The following is a 22,564-nucleotide window of genomic DNA, read 5'->3' as shown; positions in this document are numbered from 1 at the left end:
TTTCCAATTTTATCTTAAAATTTGCGCCGATTGTGCCAAGGGGTCCCAAATATAAACGTTTTTCGGACCATATAAAATTAAAATTCTTAGTCTACCAACAATATATAAGGTTTTAATTTTATTTTGGTTGAGGAAGTACATGTTTAAATAATTTATTTTAAAATTCAATTTATATCAGGAAGAAAGACACTCACCTTAAAAGCTTGCACACTGTAAATTATAGAATTATGGAGTATGTAATTTGTCAACTGTTCATATCAACAATGTAAAGTGGCGCCAAATTTGAAAATAAATTTTTTTGAATTTAGACAGGTATTTATTGCAATAATATAATATTATTGATATAAAATATTAGTTTTTGAAAGACTATATATATATATATATATATATATATATATATATATATATATATATATATATATATATATATATATATATATATATATTGCTTAGTTTATTAATGCTAGTTTTATATTTATTTTGACAGTTTGATATTTATTTATGCAGACCATTTCTAGGAATTCTGTTTTGTTTAATTTGTTTTCATGCCTCAGTATCTTGGTTTCATTGAAATTAAATGAGTATATAATTTTTACTAATTACGTGATCTATTAATGCACATGTATTTTTATTATTTATGAGTTCACTTTTATGTAACGTCAGTCTGTCTGTTTGATTTCTAGATGTGTATCCGATGTACGATTTATCAGAATTTTCGCATGTTATTTTATAAATTAGATTTGATATTTCCATAATGGTAATAGGTGTTTTAGTTTTTGTGTTCAACGATACCAGTGTTTTTAAATTTTTAGTTGTAATTTTGTTTTGAGAATAGTTAGTAAAGATTTTAGTTAGTTTGGGTGTTAATGATGGTATACAAGGTAGTGACGTAAAAGTAAGTTGATATTATATAATAGTGTCTAGTATAGTGATTTGGTTCTGTTTATTGATTTATGTCAGTCATTCTATTATTGGGGTTGTTAGGTAAAAATTTGTCTATTAGTTTAGTTGGGTAAGAATTGTCCAATAAAATGTTTTTAAAGTTCTGTTAATCCTTTATTGATGTTATTAGTGTGGGCTGTTTTTTAGGGCCATTATAAAATATACTTTCACATGAGTTGGATGCTGTGAGTGGTAGTTGTTAAATCTCTTACTAAATACATTCGTTTGATTCTCATGTCAAGATATGGGATGCTGTTTTCGATCTCTTCTTCATATGTAAATTGTAAATGTTCATTTTTAATAACGATAATAAACATTTACAGTTTACATATAAGAAAGAGATGAAAAACGGTATCGCATACCTTGACATGAAAATCAAATGAAATGCGGAAAATGTATTAAGCACTAAATGGTACAGAAAACCATATTTTTAATAACAGATTTATCAACTACCATTCACAGCATCCACCTCATATGAAAGTAAATTTGATATTCGTTCTAAAAAACAGATTAAACAAATTACCACACTAATAACATCAATAAAGGAGTAATAGAATTTAAAGACATTTTAATGAAGAATTCTTATTCGATTAAACAAACAAATTTTTATTTGTTTACGTTTATATTCTATTATTAGCAATAATAGAATGATGACATAAATCAAACAACAGAACCAAATCACCAAACTAACTAAAGTCTTCTCTAACTATTTTCAAATTAAAATTACAACTAAAAATGTAAAAACACTGGCATTATTGTATACAAAAACTGAAACACCTATTAACATTATGAAAAGCTCAAATCTAGTTTATAAGATACCATGCGAAAAATGTGATAAATCGTACATCGGACCCACATCCAGAATTCTAACAGGCAGAGTGACGTCACATAAAAGTGGCCTCAGAAATAATAAAAATAATCTGCATTAGTAGATCACCCAATTAGTAAAAATAATTCTTTAATTTCATTGAGACCAAGAGACTTATGACATGGAAACAAATTAAAAAAAAAAGAATTCTTGGAAAATGGTAAGCATAAATAAATATCAATGTGTTAATAAAACAACTGACACTAATAAACTAAGCAATATCCATAATTACATTATGTCTTACGAAAACTAATATTTTATTTCAATAATACTAAATTTCCTGACTAAAATGAAAAATTTTAATTTTCAAATTTGGCGCCCCTTTACGTTGCTGAACTGAACAGTTGACAAATTACATATGTACTCCATAATTCTTTAATTTACAGTACGCAAGCATTTAACAACAGAAAACTAGTTATCAATAAAGTGAAATATAATAAACACGGACGACTGTGCTGACGTTAAATAATTTACAATAAATTATTTAACCATATACCTCCTCAACTTAAAGAAAATTAAAACATAATTGTTGGTATACTAAGAATTTTAATTTTAATGTTTTGTGATATTGTTAAAAATTGTATGGACTAACCTCATGTTAAGTTTTTAATGCTCGTTTTATGCAATGTTGTTTTGTCTTAATTTCATTGTATTTACTGAGAAAATAATTTTAAACTAATTTTTTTGCATATTTTATGAAGCAAATAAATTTTGCGTAAGTTCGATATTATAGTTGCCGTAAACAAAGTTATTCTTGCCAATATGATCGCCAACGTTCGATAATCCTCCTCAGTGTCGAGTGACGACCGGTCTTACTTCTTCCAATGTTCATTTAGAGGGATAGGTAAGGATTCTTTATTTCGATAGGACTTACGATCCTCTTCAGGTTAGCTTTGGGTGTATTGTGGTAAAGCACAACTGCACCGAAAAATACACTGTGGTAGTGGCGTGTGTAGTGGAGCCTCTTGGAGTCGCCAGTTGAATCCAGAGGTGGAAGGCTTGTCTGGATGTAATGTTCTTTCCAGAGTTTAGTGTTTGTATTTTGAGCTAGATGTGACAAAGACCGAGTCTCTAGTTGCTATTGTTCCTGCAAGGTGTTTTTACGTCTACATCCAACTTCAAAACTAGTGTATTGCACTAAAATTCATGTTATTGATCGCTTGCGCTAACGGCCAGGCCTCGTCCGGGTTCGATAGACAGTTTCAATCTCTGCCGATTCAGGTGACCGGTCTTACCCTGTGTAGCTGCTTTTATACTGTCAGTATGTGCGCGGAAACGGTCCAAGTGGGATGGGTTGGGGCGGAGGGTCGCTGAAGCAGCGGTTACCATGTTGCCGGCAGTCTTTTAGCCTCATCGCGCGTGTTTAAGCTGTTAGGCCGTTTTTCAATTTCGATAGCTTCATGTATGATTCCCGATTTTTAATTAACAGATGGGAGCGATGGTTTTTGCTTTTTCGAAATCTATTTTGTGGCCTGGGGAATATGATGTTGGGCTAGGGGTGAAGTACCACAGCCACATTTCTTGTTTGAAACATTTTTTTTTACGGCGTACAGATTCTGGGTAAATTGATGCCCCCTCCCCCCTCACTGACTGGATTGGTCGTGGTAGTTATTTTCCTTGGCCCTACGTAGCCCAGATTTTAAACCGCTAGATTTTGGTGTATAGAACGCAATGAAAAAGCGTCTCTACAAGTATCCCATAAACACTCTCAACCAACTTTGGAAAGAAATAAGTACTGCGGCAGTTTCTTTTGAACCACTGATGCTATTTAATATGAGACGATCTTTTATGGAACGTATTGATAAATGCATTGTAGAAAATGATGGACATAACGAACACTTACTGTGACAAATAGTTTTAATGTTATTCAGTTTAACTATTCCTTAGTTTGGTTGTATATAAAATGTATTTTATTTTGACTTTAATTTAATATAAACCGAAAATTGTTTGATGTTAAATTCTATTACACTTTATTAATTATCCTACTGATTTCCTCCAATAATTATCCTTTACTGATCAAATTTGTTAGCGTATACTACTTTCCCTTTAATATATCAGAATCGATTCAATTTATGTAAAGGTATTTTATACCAAAATTCAGAAGTATTGATGCAGTTAATTTGTAATATGCGATTATCTCGAAAACTGAGTTTTGAAGTTGTTAACAAGTATATCTTTTTTTTTTTGTTGAAATAATGTATCTTTAATATTTTTTGACACAAATAGCACTAACTTGAATAAGATACCATCTATCCGCGCCCTCTATCAGTTACATTAAAGTACGTATCAAATTATAATTCCTTGTCGCCAAGTTAACCAATCACGACAAAGATTATTACTTTGACCGGCCAATCACAGCGCTCGTTATTAACTACGCTGTCATTGGCCTCTCGGCGGAAGATTGCTGCAAATTCTCAAACACGATGTGTATAAAAAAGCAGCACATCTTCCGATCGGGATCCAGTCGTCATACACTACTAGCCCCGCTAGACCTTGTTGGCCTGTTGTGCTACCACGCTACTTTGAGTTTTAATATTTAACCAATATCCTGCTATCGTCGAAGACGTCGAACCAAGAATATTTTATCCAATTTAGAAGTTAAATTATCCAGAGTACGAGAACCGGCGTTGTCGACTACAAAACGCTTACTGGCAGTAGAACACGACTTTCTGAGGTAGAAAAGACATTGGTCTTAGAACTATTTCAAATCGTGTCGAACTGACCACAGCGTTATTTGGGCTTGTCACGGTAAAGAGCGAAGGAAAGCCCCGACGGGGACTTGTAATTGCTTTTCCGATCAGGTCGAGCTGCAATAACACTTAGTCGCCGGAAACCTTATGCAAATAGTAACTATAGGTAATACTGTTAGCGAAAGGTAGCAACACGAAGCGACAGGCAGCAGGAAGAGTCGACATTGCCGGCATTCTTGTGCCTCTCTCGAGGAGAGGGAACGCGGCTACACGAAGTGAGAAGGCCGGCATCTCTGTGGAATTCGAGATATACACCACGCATCAGAATTCTAACACAAATATTAAGTCATTGTAAGAATATTGTCCGTAAGAAAATCTCGAACTGTTAGAGAATTCTGATTGCCGGTGTGCCCTCACCTACCACAGAGGCTCGGCTTAGCTTCTCACATGTAGAGGCCGGAATCCCAATTTAACTCCTCGAAACGAAGATGGACTCTCGAAACTTGAGATCCTCTTCGAGAGAGGCGGTCGTAGATCGTCCAGAAACCCCTGAAAACCAGGAGGACACGCCCGTACGACATCCTCATACCCAAAAGCCCCCAATGATATTACATAAATGTCCACAAACATAAAAGATATAGAGAAAAATAAAATTTTAAATTTCAACACCCTGTATCTCTCTCAATATCAACAGTTTATTAAAGCGAGTTAGCTTTGATCGTAATTATATTAAAGTGTAGAATTTACTGTTTCTTTTTGTACAATTACTTAAGGAACACCCTGTATATACCTTGTGCCAATCAGTGCACTCGGAAAAAATTTCAGGGTGTTAAAGTTTCAAAATGAAACAGAATTTTTTTAATAATTATTTAAAAAGGTTTAAATTTTTTCTATGAATATTTATATTATGTGTTATCATGTTATGGCCAAACCGAAGTAGCGAAAACGTTTTTTCTCGATTTTTCTAGATTTTAAGGTATCGCCAAACATTCCCCCATCCCCAATTTTTTTGTAGTATAATATTGGATTAATAACGGGGTCAATAGAATTAAATATCTATTTTACAACTTTTTTGTCTTGTTGGATTTGTTTGTAAAATCATTAATTTAGAAGATACACTCTGATACAGCCACTTTTTTTAAATACGTCAGGCAAAAATAATACAATTAAAAAGTTTATTATTCGAGTAGGCAAATTGTTGCTGTGTTCTCTATCTTGATAGTGATTGTGAGTTATTGTGAACGAAAGTTTTGTTTTAATTAATTAAATTAAAAATGAACAACTAGAGTCTTTCTGTAATGACAGAATAACAATTTAAATTTAACAATAAAGCGAATTTTAGAAGCTGATAATTTCGACACACATTTCATTTTTTAAAATATTCAGTATTCATTATTTAAACGATGTAGAACCTGTATACAGGAAGGAGAAGGTCACTTTGGACACTTTTTAAATTAAATTAATGCATTTTTTGTTTCTTATTGAAACCTAATAATAAAACAAACCTAATTGTAAATATATAATATTGCATTTAAAAAAGTGGCTGTATTTCTAAATTAATGATTTTATAAACAAATACTAATAGACAAAAAAGTTGTAAGTTTTATTGGCGTCCCGTTTTTTATCCAATATTATACTACAAAAAAATTGCGTGGGGGGAAGGTATGGAGACCCCCCTAAAATGTTGAAAAATCGGTAAAAATTCGTTACTTGGGTTTTATTGGCCATGGCATGCTAACATATATTATAAATTTTCCTAAAAAATTTTTAAACACCGTTTTGGAGTAATATTAAAAAATTCGGTTTTATTTAGCTTCTTCTGGGTGCACTTTGCATATAGGTAAGTTAGGCCAAATCGATTTATTTTTATTCATAAACTCGTGGTATTAATTTATGACCAATCTTTTTGTGTGACCTGTCAATGAAAGTGATAAATGTTGTTGATCTCGTGTGAATCTTAAAAAATGGCAAAAATCGCGCCACCTTTATTTATTTAACATCTTTATAAAAACCGAGTTGATTTGCGGCAAAATACAAAAAATGCATACGAAAGCTGCACTGTTCACCTTTAAAAGGCGTTTTGATGGGACACTCATGATCGATATAAAAAGATGTCGATTTTTTTACCGTCGCGTCGAGTAGATACAAATTTTATTTAAAATTATTGATTTCGCACGCGTAACTGCCATTCCATGTTTCTGACAGAACGGTAATAAATCAATTTTTCCCCTTTCCCCCCTATTTAGTGGTTTTAGGGAAAAGGCTGGGGTAGGAGTGGTTAACTTTTTTTGCATATTTTTTGGGGTCTCAAAATTGACATTCTCAGCGAAATTCAGTTTGTTCGTATGATTTTTAGCGGTTCAGTGGAATTTTCGTCTCTGACGACTGGAGTACGTAAAAAAATATATTTTCTCGGCTTCCAATGAAGCAATTTTCTTCTTTTTTTTTTAATCCAAATACCAAACATTTTTTAATTTTGTTATAAATAAATAAATTTATTTATAACAATCAAACTACATGTTTTTTCCTATGTTGTAGACTTTTTAGAAAAACTTACCAAACGTGAACCTTTTAATGCTCTAAATACAAATATTTTTATTTAAAAGCTGTATAATTATTTAAACAATCTGTATTTACACAAATTTAAATTTATTTTAATAATTTTTTTTATGATAAATTATTAAAAATGAACTTCAAAACATTAAAATTTTACGTTATTAAATTTTATCTCTAGAATTGAATTAAAAATTATTTAAAACATATAGAAAGTATTTTTTTTTCAATTTTTGGATAGTTAGTTAGTTTCGGAAGACGGATAACTATTCGTCTAGGGGTGCTCTTTTGCGCTGTGGACTGGAAGGATCTTCTATTATTTCATCAAAATATTATTGAATCAATTTCATCAAAGTTATAAACAATATCAGTATTTTCGTTTTCTAGATTAATAATATTGTTTTTTGAATTTTTTCAAGATTGCCGATCGCAGCTAAAGCTGTCATCAGTACACTTCAAACCGTGTTTAATGCAACCACATGACTTGGAACATTCTTTTTAAACACAAACTAATTTTTTTCAATAGACTATCAGGCTAGATTATATCGGTTGGTTGTATTGGTACTAAACTGTTTTTTCCATGTCCCAACCCTACTCTTTTGGATCTGGTTCATTACCAAGTCATTGCTGAACTTGGTAATAAACATTAAAGCAGTGATGAGCGGCTGCAAATTCAGTCGGTGGGAGCATGGTTAAATTAAATTTTTTGTATTTGCACTTTCCTTTTTGAAACTTACATACCTCAGTTCATTCAAATATACTCCTCGCCTCGATTACCGCGTAAAGGGCCGATATTATTTTAAAACCAGCACTTTTTTTTGGTTTTGTGAAGAGTTTGGCAAATTGTAGACCTTAGCTTCAGTCATCAAATTTTCGTCGTTTAGTAATATCTTAATTATTTTTTTACGCAGGTTATACAATCTCGAAGTTGTACGACAGCCTGAAAAAGCGTGAACGAAACCAATTATAGAAATTACAGCATTTCTGATTATTGTTTTCAAAATAAAAAATTTTGAAAATAATTCACAATCATAAACTGTCTCATTTTTTCCTTTGGTGGGCATACAAAAATAAATATTTTTTTTTCGCATGTGAACGTAATATTAATATAAGCAGCACGTGATATCTTCTTCTTCTAGTGCCGACTTCGCTAATGAAGGTTGGCTATAACCATTGCAAATTCGTCTCTCTCTCTCTTCTGCTTTTCCTAAAGCGTCTGTGTGTTTAACCCGATCCAGTCGCGAATGTTTTTCCGTCAGGATATTTGCCGTCTACTAAAACCTCTTTTTCCTTCGATTTTACGCATTTTAAAGTATATTGCCCCAAATATATCTTCTTTTAATGGTGGTCAAAAGTTCTCTGCCTATTCTGTGCTACACCATTTTGTTTGTAATATGACCAGCACATGGTAATTTCAAAATTCTTCTAAAAAGCCACATCTCAAAAGCTTCCAGCTTTCTCATTAAGTCAACATTAACAGTCCAAGCTTCAGCACCATAAAGAAAAAAAGAGTGGATATAACATTTTACCATCCGATATAGGATTTGTAGATTGAGTCTGTGGTTACTCAAAAATTTCCTCATCTTCAAAAAGGCTGCTGTTGATTGCTCTATTGTTGATAGAATTTCTGATTTCGGATCTAGATTTTCACTAATCAAGACTCCTAAGTACTTCATTTTGTCCACTTGTTCAATGTCTTCATTTTTTATCTGGATCCTTGTTATGACTTAACCCATAGACATATAATACAAGATAGACTGACTGCTGCAATACTTGGTTTTTGTTTTATTATGTTTAATGTTAAACCAATATGTTCCCTATTATCATAAATTGTGTTAAATAGCGTCTGCAGGTCTTTCTCACAGCAATAATCACTGTATCGTCGGCATAACTAATGTTATTTATATTTTGTTACGTGCATCCGTGATATTTTCAGCTACTATAATAGCAGGTTTGTCATCAGATGTTACATTTACAACTGTTTGTACAATTAAATGTATCAGCGTCTTCATTATTAAATCCAGCTGCGCGAAGTTTCTGTTACAATAAAACGATTTTTGTTCGTTTCATTCGATAACATTTTTTTTTTGAGATATTGTTCACGATGTTTTAGATTGAAATTCATTATCAGAACAAGCTTTTCTAGCTTCACGACGACGCCTTTTGGCCATTTTTGTACGTTTATCAGAGTTTTTAGTGTACCCGTTAAAATTATATCAAAATATTGATTTCTGTGGCTAAACTACTTCATGAAGGAGAAATCCTCCATCAATGACATGCACGCAATTGAGAGTAGAAGTAATCTGTGTTAATTCTTAAAAAGTGTTGTACAATTTTGAATTATCCGATTTTCGAAGCAGACCATCTTTAAAAATTGAAAGAGGATATGGTGCAAGTTCATAATTTAAGTAGTCTTCAAGGCCATCTTGCTTATCAGGCATGGCTACAGTCATACTTCGAAAAATTAATGCTGGATCAATAATAATATTTATCTTTAAAGTTTTTGGATGCTTTAATGGTACAACTCTTTTTTTTTTCTTTGAAACTTAAGTTCAGATATAGATACATTGTTACCAACAATATTTTCCATCACTTTGGACAGAACGTCGATTTCCGATTTTCTTGGATATGGTGCTCTTGAGGAATACCATATATAAAATGTTAAAGTCTGTGGATTTTGCATGATGACAGTTTAATACACAAAGTCGTTTTAATCGATAAAATTTATATGTACAAAAATGTTATAATAAAACCGACTAAATGAGAAATGAGTTTAGAAGCAATTTATTGCTTTATCAAAAATATATTAACTAACGATGGTTAAAAGAACAAACATTTTGTGTCAATTTTTGTGAAAGTTATTTACGGTATATTCACATAACAAATTCCCAACTGTTTACAACGAAACCTAATATGTTATATCTAGAAAAGGGAATTTTGTCCGATAAATGCAAATAAAAAATAATATTTTGAAACACGTAGAACATGTTGTGTATCATATTACGATGGCAGTTAGGTAAGTAACGATATAACCTTTTTGGTAAATTTGTGAATTTTTAATAGCCTGTTACTGATATTTTTAACTATACACATGCTTGTGTATTATGTTTAAATAAAGCAACTTTTATTATTTAATTTTTCAAATGTTTCCCCCTTCAAATATTTGAGCATTTATGGCAACATGTTTATAAACTTACATATCCTTCTCAGTCGGAAATTTGTTATGTATATGTCCTTAAAAATAGTCTTAAGAGTTTATTAAGAGTAAGAGGATATTCATTGTGCATACATAATTTAAAAAAATTCTTATTCACAAAAGATGGACATATGTTTGCACTTTTAGTCATCGATATTATAAAAAATACAATGCTAATCCATAACACTGATTATTAAATTTATCCCTGTTTAAATAGATTGTTTTAGCTTCAATTAATAAACAGAAAGGATTTTCTACGTAAAATATCTGTGTAATATAAGTAAGTAATGTCTAAAATAGTTTAGATCATATTTATTTTAATTAGAATATTTTAGGTAGACATGTCGTGGCCTGCGTGGCCTACAGGCACACCTGCTATACCCACAGCAGTACCAGGCGCTGTACTACCCAATGCGATTAATCCGGCACCTGCTATGAATCCGATGGGTTACAGCCAAGAACAATGGGCACAAGCGCAACAGCAGAATTGGCAACAGTGGGCGCAATGGCAACAGCAATACCAACAATGGCATCAACAATACGGCGCAGAGGTATGGTATATTCTATACTATTTATTTTAATATCCTTTTACTGTGCTTATAATTTTGTATACAATTATTACTTCACCAATACCTTGAATTATTCTTGGCTAGGTATTTCGAGAGCTTTCTTTGTCTTATTACTTTTGTATCACCAGAGACCTCGGGTTTTTTAGACAGATTAGTCTTTTCAAAGTACTATTTTTACTAATGCCTATAGAAAGCCGAATTGTATATCATTGGTACCCTTTTCACACAGATTTTTTATTATTCCTGATGTTTGTGGCCTTTAAGGTTTTTTTTGTTCTTTAAATGTCTATATAGCTATACTATCATTTATTTATTATTTCCGTATCCATGTTTTTAGTTTTTAGTGTATCCAAATTTTAAGTTAATTTCATTTCTTATTGATCTGTATTCCTTTTTGCTATAAGCATAAATTCCTGTTACAGTAGAGTGCCGAAAATCCGGATCAATTAGGATCAGGGAGTTCATCCGAACTATTGATTTATCCGGAATTTCAAACGATCCTTAAACTACTGCGTATTTAACAAAATTAATGCTTAAAGTATAGTATCGTGTAAGTCTGAATTAAACCAGGAATTATTACAAAATAGACGTTAGGGTGCTTAAAAAATACAAAGGAATTTAGCGAAAGAACATATAATTACTAATCAATATTACAGAAAGCTAAAAAACATATCGATATAAACTTATTAAGTGAAAAAGTCCTTTATTGTTTTGTGATCAAAAGTCGACGTACGTTTTTTTGTAGTCACATCTCTAAATCGTTTAAGAAATTAAATTTAGACGGTGTACCCTTAGGTTGGCACTCTAACCAGTTCATAGCAGTTTCCAAAGCATCGTAGACGTTCACCCGTGAAGGATAATAAAATCTTTAGTCATTCATTTCTTTGTCATCACTGTCGCCCTCGTCATTGACTTTGGTTACATTTCCTTGCCAGTGACCCACTCTCCTGCATCAAGTTCATCGCATTATTCAAATTCAGGTAATGTTTGGAATAAAGCCACAGCTTCATCTTCGGTAACAGTGTTATCTTTTGCGTACTTTCAGTGCTGGTCGCTTCTTGTCCTTCGTTTGAAGGTGGAGGGGTCGGAGACAATTTTTCAGCAAGTTGTTTTCAGCAAGAATCTACAATGTATCAGTTAGCTTGTAATGATTGAGGTTTTTTTACAATTTACACTACACTTTGTTGATCTGTCCCAGCTAACAAGAGCTGTCGAAGTGTCTTGTTTTCTGTATATTTTTTTCATGTTTTCTATAACGTCCCTGGTTACAGTGTGGTGGTCATATTTGGTAGAAAGAACATTACTTGAATCTCATCATCAATTTTGTTTAAAACTTCAAGGCTCTGGAGAGGTAGAGCGTTATCAATAATAAGAACCTTGCCTTGCTTCTTGTATTGTCGTCTTGTATTGTTTTTTTTTATACTTGGAATGAATGTCCTTGTACCATTCGATAAAAATGTTTCTATTCATCCATGAGTTTTTTTACTCTTTTGATGGCCTAGGTTGGTGAACTCTGGGAGGTCATTGAGTCACTCTCACATCAGTATTTTTCAGCGCGTACACGATAGCCTTTTTAGAATCGCGTTTTTCAAGCCGAGTGCCCTGCCGCTGAAAAATTTATTATATGAAATATTATTAAATTAAAATATACTGCTAGCCACGAACCGGATTACTGACGCTCTACTGTATTATGCTAAACTATAAATTGAGTTCATCGAAATCAATGATTCGAAAAATGGTTTAAACTCATACTAAAGGGTATTAATCCATATGAGGAGTATTAATTGTTAAAATAAATTTATTTTTGATTAGATACACTTGTTTTCTTGTCAGTCTCGAAGCTTGATAAAATCTCTCATATATGTGTAGAAATTGATTGCATTTTGTACAGGTGGTTTGTTATCGGTGTTTATAAGCGGTTGTCTGAGATTGTTTGTTCCTGACGTTTCGGATGGAACTTCGGCAGACATCAGGCAATGTGGGAGCGGATGTAGAAGGGGCCTATAGTTTTAGTCCACCCAGATAATATGTATCAGGTACTGGCAGAATATCATCACGTGTTGACGGGAATGGTATGCGTTCACGTCTACGTCTGCTCTCACATTGCCTTTGATTTTATTTTTGTCGAAGTTGCAGACGAAATTTTCAGGCCGCGGTCCTAACCTCGATAACAAATGCACCGGCCACGAAAACCTGCACTCGTTGATTCTACTTTTTCATTTTTCAGTATCAAAAATCTTTAAGTGCCATGCAAGGAGCGGTTCCCACGCCTATGCAAATGCAACCACCACTACCAATACCAACAGCAGCTCCTCCATTGCCAGCTGACACTAAGCCTCCACTTCCAAAAGATGATCCTCCTATGCAGCCAGCGGCAGTTTCAGCGTATTCTTCGGTCCCACAGACGGGTTATTCCACTGCTGCTCCTATGATGCCACAACAAATGCATTTCCCTCCTTATTACCCAGTGCAACAAGCACTGCCAACTTGGCAGACACAAAATGTTGCTCAAAAACGACCATATACTCAAGAAATTGAAACTGATCCCGCTAAAAAAGCATTGCTGGATAAACCGGTAACCAATCAGTGGAATCAACAAATGCCAGGACCAATTCAGAACTATAGTCAACCACCACCTGCTACACCTGCTGTCCCTGCTGCTGCTCCTGCTCCTGCTGCTGCTCCTATCGCTCAATCAACAGACCCCAAAGGGAGTCACGAAGAACTATCAGAAGCTGAGAAAAAGTTTGATAAAGAATTCGCTGCTTGGGAAGCTCAGTTTAATAAATGGAGAGAACAAAATGCTAATCATCCCGATAAAGTTCAGTATAAAGAATATGAAAAAAAGTGGGAATCTTGGAGAAATTCACTTCTAGAAAGACGCGAACAAATGAGGCGTAAAAGAATTGCATTACAAGCAACTTCAGCACCAAAGAGTCAATCGTCTTTATTAAATCAAGATACATTGATTAATAAAACTGATACTGCTGCAGCTCAACCGCCATCTTTAACTACATCATCAATAGGAGATGCTTATAACGAGAGTGCTTTAACAGCGACAAATGATCTATTCAATAAACCCCCACCAAATGAGAATAACGATCCATTAACCTTTAAACCTAAAGTTGGAGCACAAGAAGGAGGATTTTTAACCACAGGTTCATCTTCTGAAGGAATTCCTGGTCTAGATCTGGTTAAAGACGACACTAAAGAAGAATTGCCAGATAGATCAGAAGAAATTCCAGATGAAACTGAAGGGGATACACAACCCAAATCGAAACTACCAGATTTTGAAGCGATTTCCAAAGGAATCAACACAATCCTCGGAGATCAAAAACTGCTTAGCATGTTATCGATGGTTTCGCAGAATGCACCTCCTCCCGCTATAGCTTCTACGAATGTCACTACAGATGTCGTTTCCAATATTGCACCAAAGTATGAACAGAACTTTTCGTTGCCGCCACCTAATTTTCAACAGTATCCTAATAACTACAGCGCTCCGCCACCACCATATAAAGATTCGTACCATCAACAGGGCAGGTCCAGTACTAAAGATTACTTTCAAAAAGGTCAATTTGACGGTCCACCTCCAAATGTCCCAGCCATGCGCAGCACAGTAGATGACTATAGTAATCCTCCACCTATATCTAATAATACAAAAGGTATAGGAAATCTCCCAAGTAAGTATGGTAGTGGAGCAAGAGGTTTAGATAATCAATTCTCAAGAGAACCCCCTCAATATGGTAAAGACAGAGATCATTATTATCGCAATGATAATACTAGAAACGATAATTTCTCAAATGACAGATTTTCTTCTAAGAATACGCTGAATAGGGAAGATAATTACTCAAATAATGATAATTATTATAAAGATAATTACGGAAAGAATCGTTATGATGATGGGAATAATTACGACGATGAAGACGTGGATTATGATAACTATAATGATGACGATGATTACGATAAATACAATGATATGTTTCAAGAAGACGATGAAGATTCATATCAAGAAGATCGTGGACGTCAGCCCCAGCTCCACCGTCAAAGACAATTCAGTTCTTCAATGGATCAACCACAGAAGCCCTTTACAAACCAGTCGCAAACTCAAATAAAGCCATTGATGGATCAACCAAAAATTCAACCTTTGATGAGTCAGCTACACCAACCGCCGCCCAAAATTCCGTCTTTGATGGATACGCCAATTTTATCGCTTGAATTAAAGGAACCTGATAATAATAGCAAAGATCCCTATGACGATTTTCCGCTGTTTGAGCCTGCCAAGGTCATCGATTATGAGCATGAGTCGAAGACACAAGGTGAGTAAAATTTGCAGCTTTTTTTGTTTCATGTCAAATCGTCCCCTATATGTTATGGTTTTAATATTTTACATTGCTTTTGCACGTCTTAACTCATGATCTGAGTATCCCATTACGATGTCAAATACCTGTCTTCTTTTTCGTGGTCACCAGGCTTCAGTCCTTGAATCAATTGGACGGTGAAAGCATGAATATGCAAATATTTCATGAGAATATATTCTTCGGAGCTTCGGAAAATGTTCAAATTCTGACGACGCACAGAGTAGTATTTTACATAAATAGCTGGCCAAAAATGGAAATTCCTTTCCATAAACCAGATAGTTGTATGTGACGTCTTATGGAAATAGCCCTACATGAAATAGCCTTACCAAATAAATTTTACAGCACCCACTCGTAATCGTAACACGTTTTTACTGAGTTTAGTTGTGAGGTTTTACTACATTTTTTGTACTATCTGGTATTTTTAACATTTTTATAATTCAAGTGTTTTTTTTTTTGTAAACGGGTTAGTTGTGGATAGATGAAGGTAAAGTCCTCAATATTGAACTATATTTCATTATTTTTTTTTAATTTGATATATCAAAAAATCTGACCAGATTGAGCAAAATGAGTTGGACCTCACAAAAAAAGTTTTGAAGTCAGGTCAGTGATGTTTTGGCTGCTCGGTTTTATTCAAAACGCGTTTTTATTTCCTATAGCACTCCATTTTTAATATCATTAAATTGTCAGTTGGCACAACTCTATTTTGCGTTGGCGCAAACTGTACATTACAAGTCAAAGTTTAACTATTGTGTGAACTTGAGGACATCCAGTAGGAGAATCTGAGAGTTTCGATTTTCTCTTCGAATGCAGGGATTGTCGCTAAACGCTAATTGTCAAATTTTTATACATTATGATGCATCTGTTATCTATCCTTACATTTATCTCTCAAATAAATTTCCATTTGAATATCACATAACCTGATTCAGCTTAGGTTATTGAAAAACGCCATAGTTTACTTAATAAATTAATAGCCGTAGTCGTCTATTTTAGAGTATTTTGGGTATTTGTTTCTATTTATCCCAATCGCTATAGACTTAGTTTTCGTAATAATAGTCTTACGAGTAATAATCTTACGAAATTGGTAATCATGAACCCTCTTACAAAAGTTTTAGTTATTTTATCGGCTCTTTTCCTAAAAAAAAAACTTACATAGATGTAAGAACTTCTTGTATATAAGATGGTATATTATTTATAAAAAATAATTTAAAAATGAAGGTTTTTTTTTCGTCTTTGTAGAGGGGGTCTGGAATCTTCAAAAGACATCTCAGTCCAGGACGCCGCCTGACTAACTTTAGTGCAGGATTCGTTCTTCGTACTGCCGGCGATAGTTCCCGAGGTACTTTAAAATGCCCTCTCGTCGCCGAGTCTACGCCGAACGCCTACCTGCTAAACCAGACCCTCCTCTGTCATCCAGCGATCCGGAAGCGGAATGGCCGCTGTAAGGCCGACATCACTTCCGAAGCACTACCTTTATTCATTCATTCTCCATTCATACACATCCACACTCTATTCATCAGCAAGGAGGCTCCCTGTCTCGTTCCAGGTAGCGCGTAGAAGACACTCATCGCTCCTAGTTCTGCATCATTTCCAGATGGGCATTTCCTCCTTCCCCAGACTCACGCATTCTAACTCATACAGTGTGACCCACTTTTCTAGCTTTACCTTTCAGCATCATTCACTCTTACCTTTAGCGTTGGTTTAGCTGTCTTTCTTTCTCTTCCTTTTTCTTAATCACTGCACGAATATAGCTGTGTATGTTAGTCCAACCTAATTTATTTTCAATCATTCTCTCAATCATTTCTGTCACTGTAACAAAATTCACACCTGTCTCTCTCTCCATTCTGTTCCTTTCCACTATCCATCTGCTGCAATCTAACATCGTATGTGTCACAGTGTCCGAGTATCCACAGTATAGGCATTCATCTGTATCAGCCTTTCCGATCCTATAGAGGTAGGCCCTAAAACACTCATGTCCTGTGAGCACCTGCGTCAGGAAATAATCCAGTCGCCTGTGGCCACAGTCCACCCAATAGAGGTAGGCCCTAAAACACCCGTGTCCTGTGAGCATCTGCGTCAGGAAATAATCCAGTCGCCTGTGGCCACAGTCCACCCAATCTCTTATGTTCAGGATCAGCATTTTCGTCCACTGTGCCACATCTTCCGTGTTGTTCCATTCTTCTTGCCATCTTTCAACCGACCTTTCCCTTTCCTGTCTTCTCTCGGCACAGTAAGGTTTGGGCCTCTTCTCTCATAAAGCTCTTTTCTTTCCACCGCCAAAACATGCAACGGAACACATCCAGTGATGGTCCACAAGGCTGCCGCAGACACAGTCCTGTAGGCGCATGCCACTCGCAACAGACTTGTTGTGTCTACTCGTGTCATGAGACTCCTATAGGCCATTATCTCTACCGCCTCGCTCCAGACTGGTGCCGCGTAGAAAAATGAAGGATTACAAATCTTCAAAACGTTTTGAGTCCAGTCGGACCATCATCAGTGAAAAAAAGGAGTCAACTGAGTTCCCTTCATGTTAAATCTTATAACATCGACCTAGTGTCATTAATATATTAAAATTCACCATGATTTTCATGTAAGAAAAGGGTTTCTACATATGTTTACGTAGCTAGTTTCATCTACTTTTAATGTTTTTTTCACTGATGATGCTCCGACTGTACCAAAACGTTTTGGAAGATTTGTAATCCTTTTGGATACATTTTAAAATTATTTTTAATAAATAATATACCATTATACACAAGAAGTTCTTACTTCTATGTAAGTTTTATTAAACTATGGTATACAGCCAACCACTGGAATTTTCCCCTTTTAATTTGATTCTTTTCCTCTACACATTCCTAATATTTTCCCCACTTCTCTGTTTCCTTTTGATTTTCCTAACATCCAATTTCACTGAGTAAGTAACTGTTGCTCATATATAACTGTTAGTCAATTCATACATCAAGCAGACAAATTTCGTTTTTTGAATGCATGTTCTCTCCTTTTAATTGTTTGTAAACTTCAATTGATCAAGCTGTGTTTCTTAGGCTTCCGATCTACCAAGTTTTGATCTACATTATTGTATCAACAAAGTGTCACTTATTTTAATTTATTATATATTTTCAGAGGAGAACTCTGTTTCAATCGAACCAGTAAACATGTTCGATTACAAACACAAACCGGTTAATTGCGTCCCACATATACATAGACCGAAATGGCTTGCAGAAGCTATAAAATTCATCAGGGAATTCGATCCCTTAGCACAGCGCTACGATTATGACCGAATTATTCCACCATCAGAAGCTAGGTATGTACTACTTATTAGATTTGTAGGAATTTGTTTGATAATATCGATGGTGTAGAACACAAATGTTGTAAGTGCTAAAGTAACTGTTTTGAGAAAAAGCGGTTTGAAGTTTAAACCTTTCTATTAAATCACGAATTCCTAAGAAAATCACAAATTATCTTCAATAACGTGAAAAGGCAATCAAATATAAGTTTAATTAATAACATTAAAAAAAAATGACTTGTAATATTTTTGTTAAATACTTTGTTACTTACCACCTTTGTCCATAACCATTACTTGGCAAACTGGTTCAAATTATGTTACGGTGAACAGATGATAAAACACAGGTTTTGATTCAAATAACAACAAACAATTAATCTTAACATTTTTCTTTAAATGAAATAACAAAATGTGTTAAAAAAATAATTAAAACAAAAATTGTACATTAAAAAAACTATTCGTTGTCGTCCGGTAATAATGGTTCATTAGTAACAGGAATGTCATTGATAAAATGAGCGCAATCTTGTGGAATAATACCACAATTTAAAAGAGATAAGAGATCCTTCTTCTTTTTTTGGGATACCGGCAATCTGTGAAAATATTTTTGGGTTAGTGCTAATGACTCCCAAGTTTGTGGCCTTCCTCTTAGTTTCCTTGTATCAGAAACATCTATGGTTAAAAAAGTATCATCATACAAATTGTATTTGTAATTGTAATTAAAAAAGGATCTTTTTTCTAAAAACGAATCCATTTACTTTTCAGCCACTGAACCTTTTCTTTATCTGTATTTAAAGTATTGTTAGGAGTCATAAGGTCAGCAAGTTTCTGTAGATCATAAAAATCGTTGAAATTTAAATTATGTACACAGTATGGTTTAGGTTTTACTTGTGCAGCTGAAATTAGCACAGACCACTCTCTTGTAGAATATATTTTTTATGCTTTCTTGCTCTTTCGATTGTGGCGTGCTTCGAATCAGCTTCCAAGTAGGAGTGCCCTGTCTCCATAAATTTTAAATCGAAAACTTCCAAATGTTTAATTGTATTTACTGCATAGAGCAATGCGGCTGACACATACTTATTCCTGTTCTGGCCTCCACATGTATCACTGAATGTAGAAACATGCGTCACAGTTTCCGATAAGCTATACAAGTATTTAAGGAGACACGTTCCTATTTCTGTACTGCCTTTTTTCCCATGTGTTTCGTCCCATACATAACAATGACCTGTTGCATCTGACGCATCAATAATTGTAAAATTGTATACATTTAGCTTTAACTTATAAAAGATTTGATTGTCTACCGCAAATGGCACTGACAAAATTGCTTGTAAGTCAAATGTTGCGGCTATAAAAGTTCTCTAGCGGCTATTTCCTTATCTTCGGATTTCATCTGCATTGCATCCTTTTCTCCCTTTTTGTGACTGTCAAATTCCTCTTTTAATGGCTCCTTGTCTTTAGCAGTATTATAAGCATTACACTTAAAACACTGGTCCTTTTTCGGAATGAAAAAATCCAATGCTGGGTCATATTTGTGGAATATCTTCTGATAAACAAATTTAGAAACCTTGATCACGTTTCGATTTTCACAGAAGCCAGTGTGTAATCTGTACATTTGGGATAAATTTAAATCTGAAGACAAATACTGTTTCGTTGAATCCCGCCGACAATAGTGTGATTCCACACGTGGAAAACTATCAATGTGTTCCTTGACAAGCAATACATCTTGTTCCTTTGTAACATTATGAGGTCTTTTACCTTTTCTTTTATCAAATCCAGTGTAGGTGTGAGTATTACCCACATTTTCATACATGTTTCAATTACCCTATGGGAAATACTAAATGTTTTACAAAAAAAAATTAAACACGCTCGAATTCTCAAGCCTTCGAAGTTTTTTAAATAAAAAATCCTTGAAGTTTTACGTCTTGACTGTTCTACTTGTTGTTTTCTTCTTTTTATTGGAACATCGTTCACTAATGAACTAAGGTGTAATTTTTGCTTATCATAGTCGCCCATTTCCCAGTATTCGCGACAAATAATTATTCTTAGGTCTTCAGTAATATTTTTTTCACATTTATACCACATTTGGTGCAGTTAACGGGCAAAGGCTTCTTTTCTTCAACTGTTTTTCCACTCCTGTTTATATATTTCTTTCCACTTAGCCTATTTCTTTTCACAATGGACCTTTTCCATAAAAACTTATTACCTTGTTTTATTGTTTTGTTGTGCGAGCTCTTCCCGGTGTTGTCCAAGGGGCTCTTCCATTATCTGGTCCTCATCTGAGCTTAATTTTTAATCTGAAGGTACGTATGACTCACTAGAATTTTGAAAAGGGTCTCTTTCACTTTCACTGTCTTTGTTTGATGCAACCGAAAACATTTTGGCAGTCCCGGATGTGCTAGAAGCTCACTTTGTAATCTGCTCACATCTACAAACAAAAATTACAAATGTTTAAAATAGGAACTATTAGTTACCTAAATTAACCATTTTCCTTATTTCATATTATTTATGAGGTTTTCTCTACAATTACTTGATATAATATTGCTTACTTGATATACTTTCCGTGGATAGAATAACTTCAGACGTACTTGTGGAACTTTCCTTTTGGTGATCAATTATACTAGAATCTAGAAAACAAAACTTTTACTTTTAAAATTAAACATGTCATAAATAACGTACCAGTTTTCCTTTGCATTAATGCCAATTCTACCATTTTTGCCACCCTGGATGTCATTTTATTACAGAAAATCAGGAGCACGCACAAAATACTTTTGTCACTCAGTAAACAATATTGTATAACCTCAAAATTAACAAAAGATTACAGAGTCTTGCAAGTTAAAAAGAAACTATACTATTTAAATAAATATGGAAAAGATATTAGATTATGTTGGATTCCTGGACATAATGATATCAAGGGAAATGAAATAGCTGACAAACTGGCAAAGATTGGGGCTGAATTAAATATTCCTGCTAAAATTCGATTAAGTAACTTGGATATCATGCCATTATTAAAAAATAAAATATGTTCTATGCATCAAAATAATTGGTTAAATTCTTTTCAATATAAAGGCAAGTGGTATAACAACATACAAAATTGTTTTCCTAATAAACCATGGTTTGACACAATCCCATACATAGATAGGCGGCATATTACTACCATTATTAGAATGAGGAGTGGTCATTGCCTGACAAGAGTACATTTATATAAAATCAACATTCGCGATAACCCATACTGTGAATGTGGGCAAATGGATACACTAGAACACATATTTTGGGAATGCCCAATAAACAAAATAAAAGATTATGATGTCTATCAGGAGCTGATCAAAATTAATATTAAAACCCCAATTAACATACCAATGCTTCTATGCGAGATTAACCCTAAAATTATCAAAATTCTTATCAGATTCCTACAGATCAACCATATAAAATTATAACCTTAATAATAACCTATCCAATATTAACATTTAAACCAACGATAAGAAAATAGAAAACAAATAAAATGTAGATTTGTAGAAAAAATGTCTATATGTTAATGATAATTGATAATAGGGCATGAGATATTCTCAGACTCACGACAGTGGCCCAAAAATTAACAAAACAAATGTACTGGCTGATTATTCAGAAGAATAAAAGCCAAAAAGAAGAAGAAGAAGAAGAACGTGTAAAGTGGTAGGTACACCATTTGTTGGATAAACCGTCAAAGAAATGCATGCACAAATGTGGTAGGTGATTTTACAACAAGTGCGCATGCAGATTTTAAATGTGAAGTACTTATACTGAATGGCAGATGGCGTTAGAGGTATTAAATTTATGGATTCAATCTACCACCTTTGTGCACAATAATTCTGTAGCTTTAAATATACTTACGTGATACTTAACTCATTTTTCCTACAGATTGCACTTACAACATGTGTGCGCTACACCATATTCCATTTTTTTGCATGATATTACGTGAAATTTAGATTAAAGGCGATTTGCGCTTTGTTGGCGTGTAGATCATCATGTAATTCAAAATAAGTAATCAATGTACAGATCAGTGTCGAAGGTGATAGAATCTAACACAATTAAAATTGACTATAATACAACCATATTCACTCCAGTTAACCGAAAAAGC

The 22,564-nt window shown here is 34.0% G+C and overlaps 1 protein-coding gene across 7 annotated transcripts in view; it reads left to right on the top strand.

Annotated features, from left to right (window-relative positions):
• LOC140432413 (uncharacterized) overlaps positions 1–22,564 on the top strand; it is a 66,797-nt gene that overhangs the window by 22,196 nt on the left and 22,037 nt on the right. For 4 of the 7 annotated variants that reach the window (XM_072520301.1, XM_072520299.1, XM_072520300.1 and 1 more), the window contains exons 3-6: positions 10,467–10,529; positions 10,585–10,800; positions 13,046–15,134; positions 18,294–18,474. In XM_072520301.1, coding sequence (XP_072376402.1) covers positions 10,591–10,800; positions 13,046–15,134; positions 18,294–18,474 — 2,480 coding nt within the window. In that variant the 5' untranslated portion in view covers positions 10,467–10,529; positions 10,585–10,590. Of the gene's footprint in view, positions 1–10,466; positions 10,530–10,574; positions 10,801–13,045; positions 15,135–18,293; positions 18,475–22,564 lie in introns of all 7 variants that reach the window. The other 3 variants (XM_072520296.1, XM_072520297.1, XM_072520298.1) reach the window with 3 other exon arrangements.

The sequence above is a fragment of the Diabrotica undecimpunctata genome, chromosome 1 (genome assembly GCF_040954645.1).
Source record: "Diabrotica undecimpunctata isolate CICGRU chromosome 1, icDiaUnde3, whole genome shotgun sequence".
Classification (NCBI taxonomy): Eukaryota; Metazoa; Arthropoda; class Insecta; order Coleoptera; family Chrysomelidae; genus Diabrotica; species Diabrotica undecimpunctata.
Note: the sequence above shows the minus strand (reverse complement) of the source record. Positions and strands in the feature narration are given on the sequence as shown.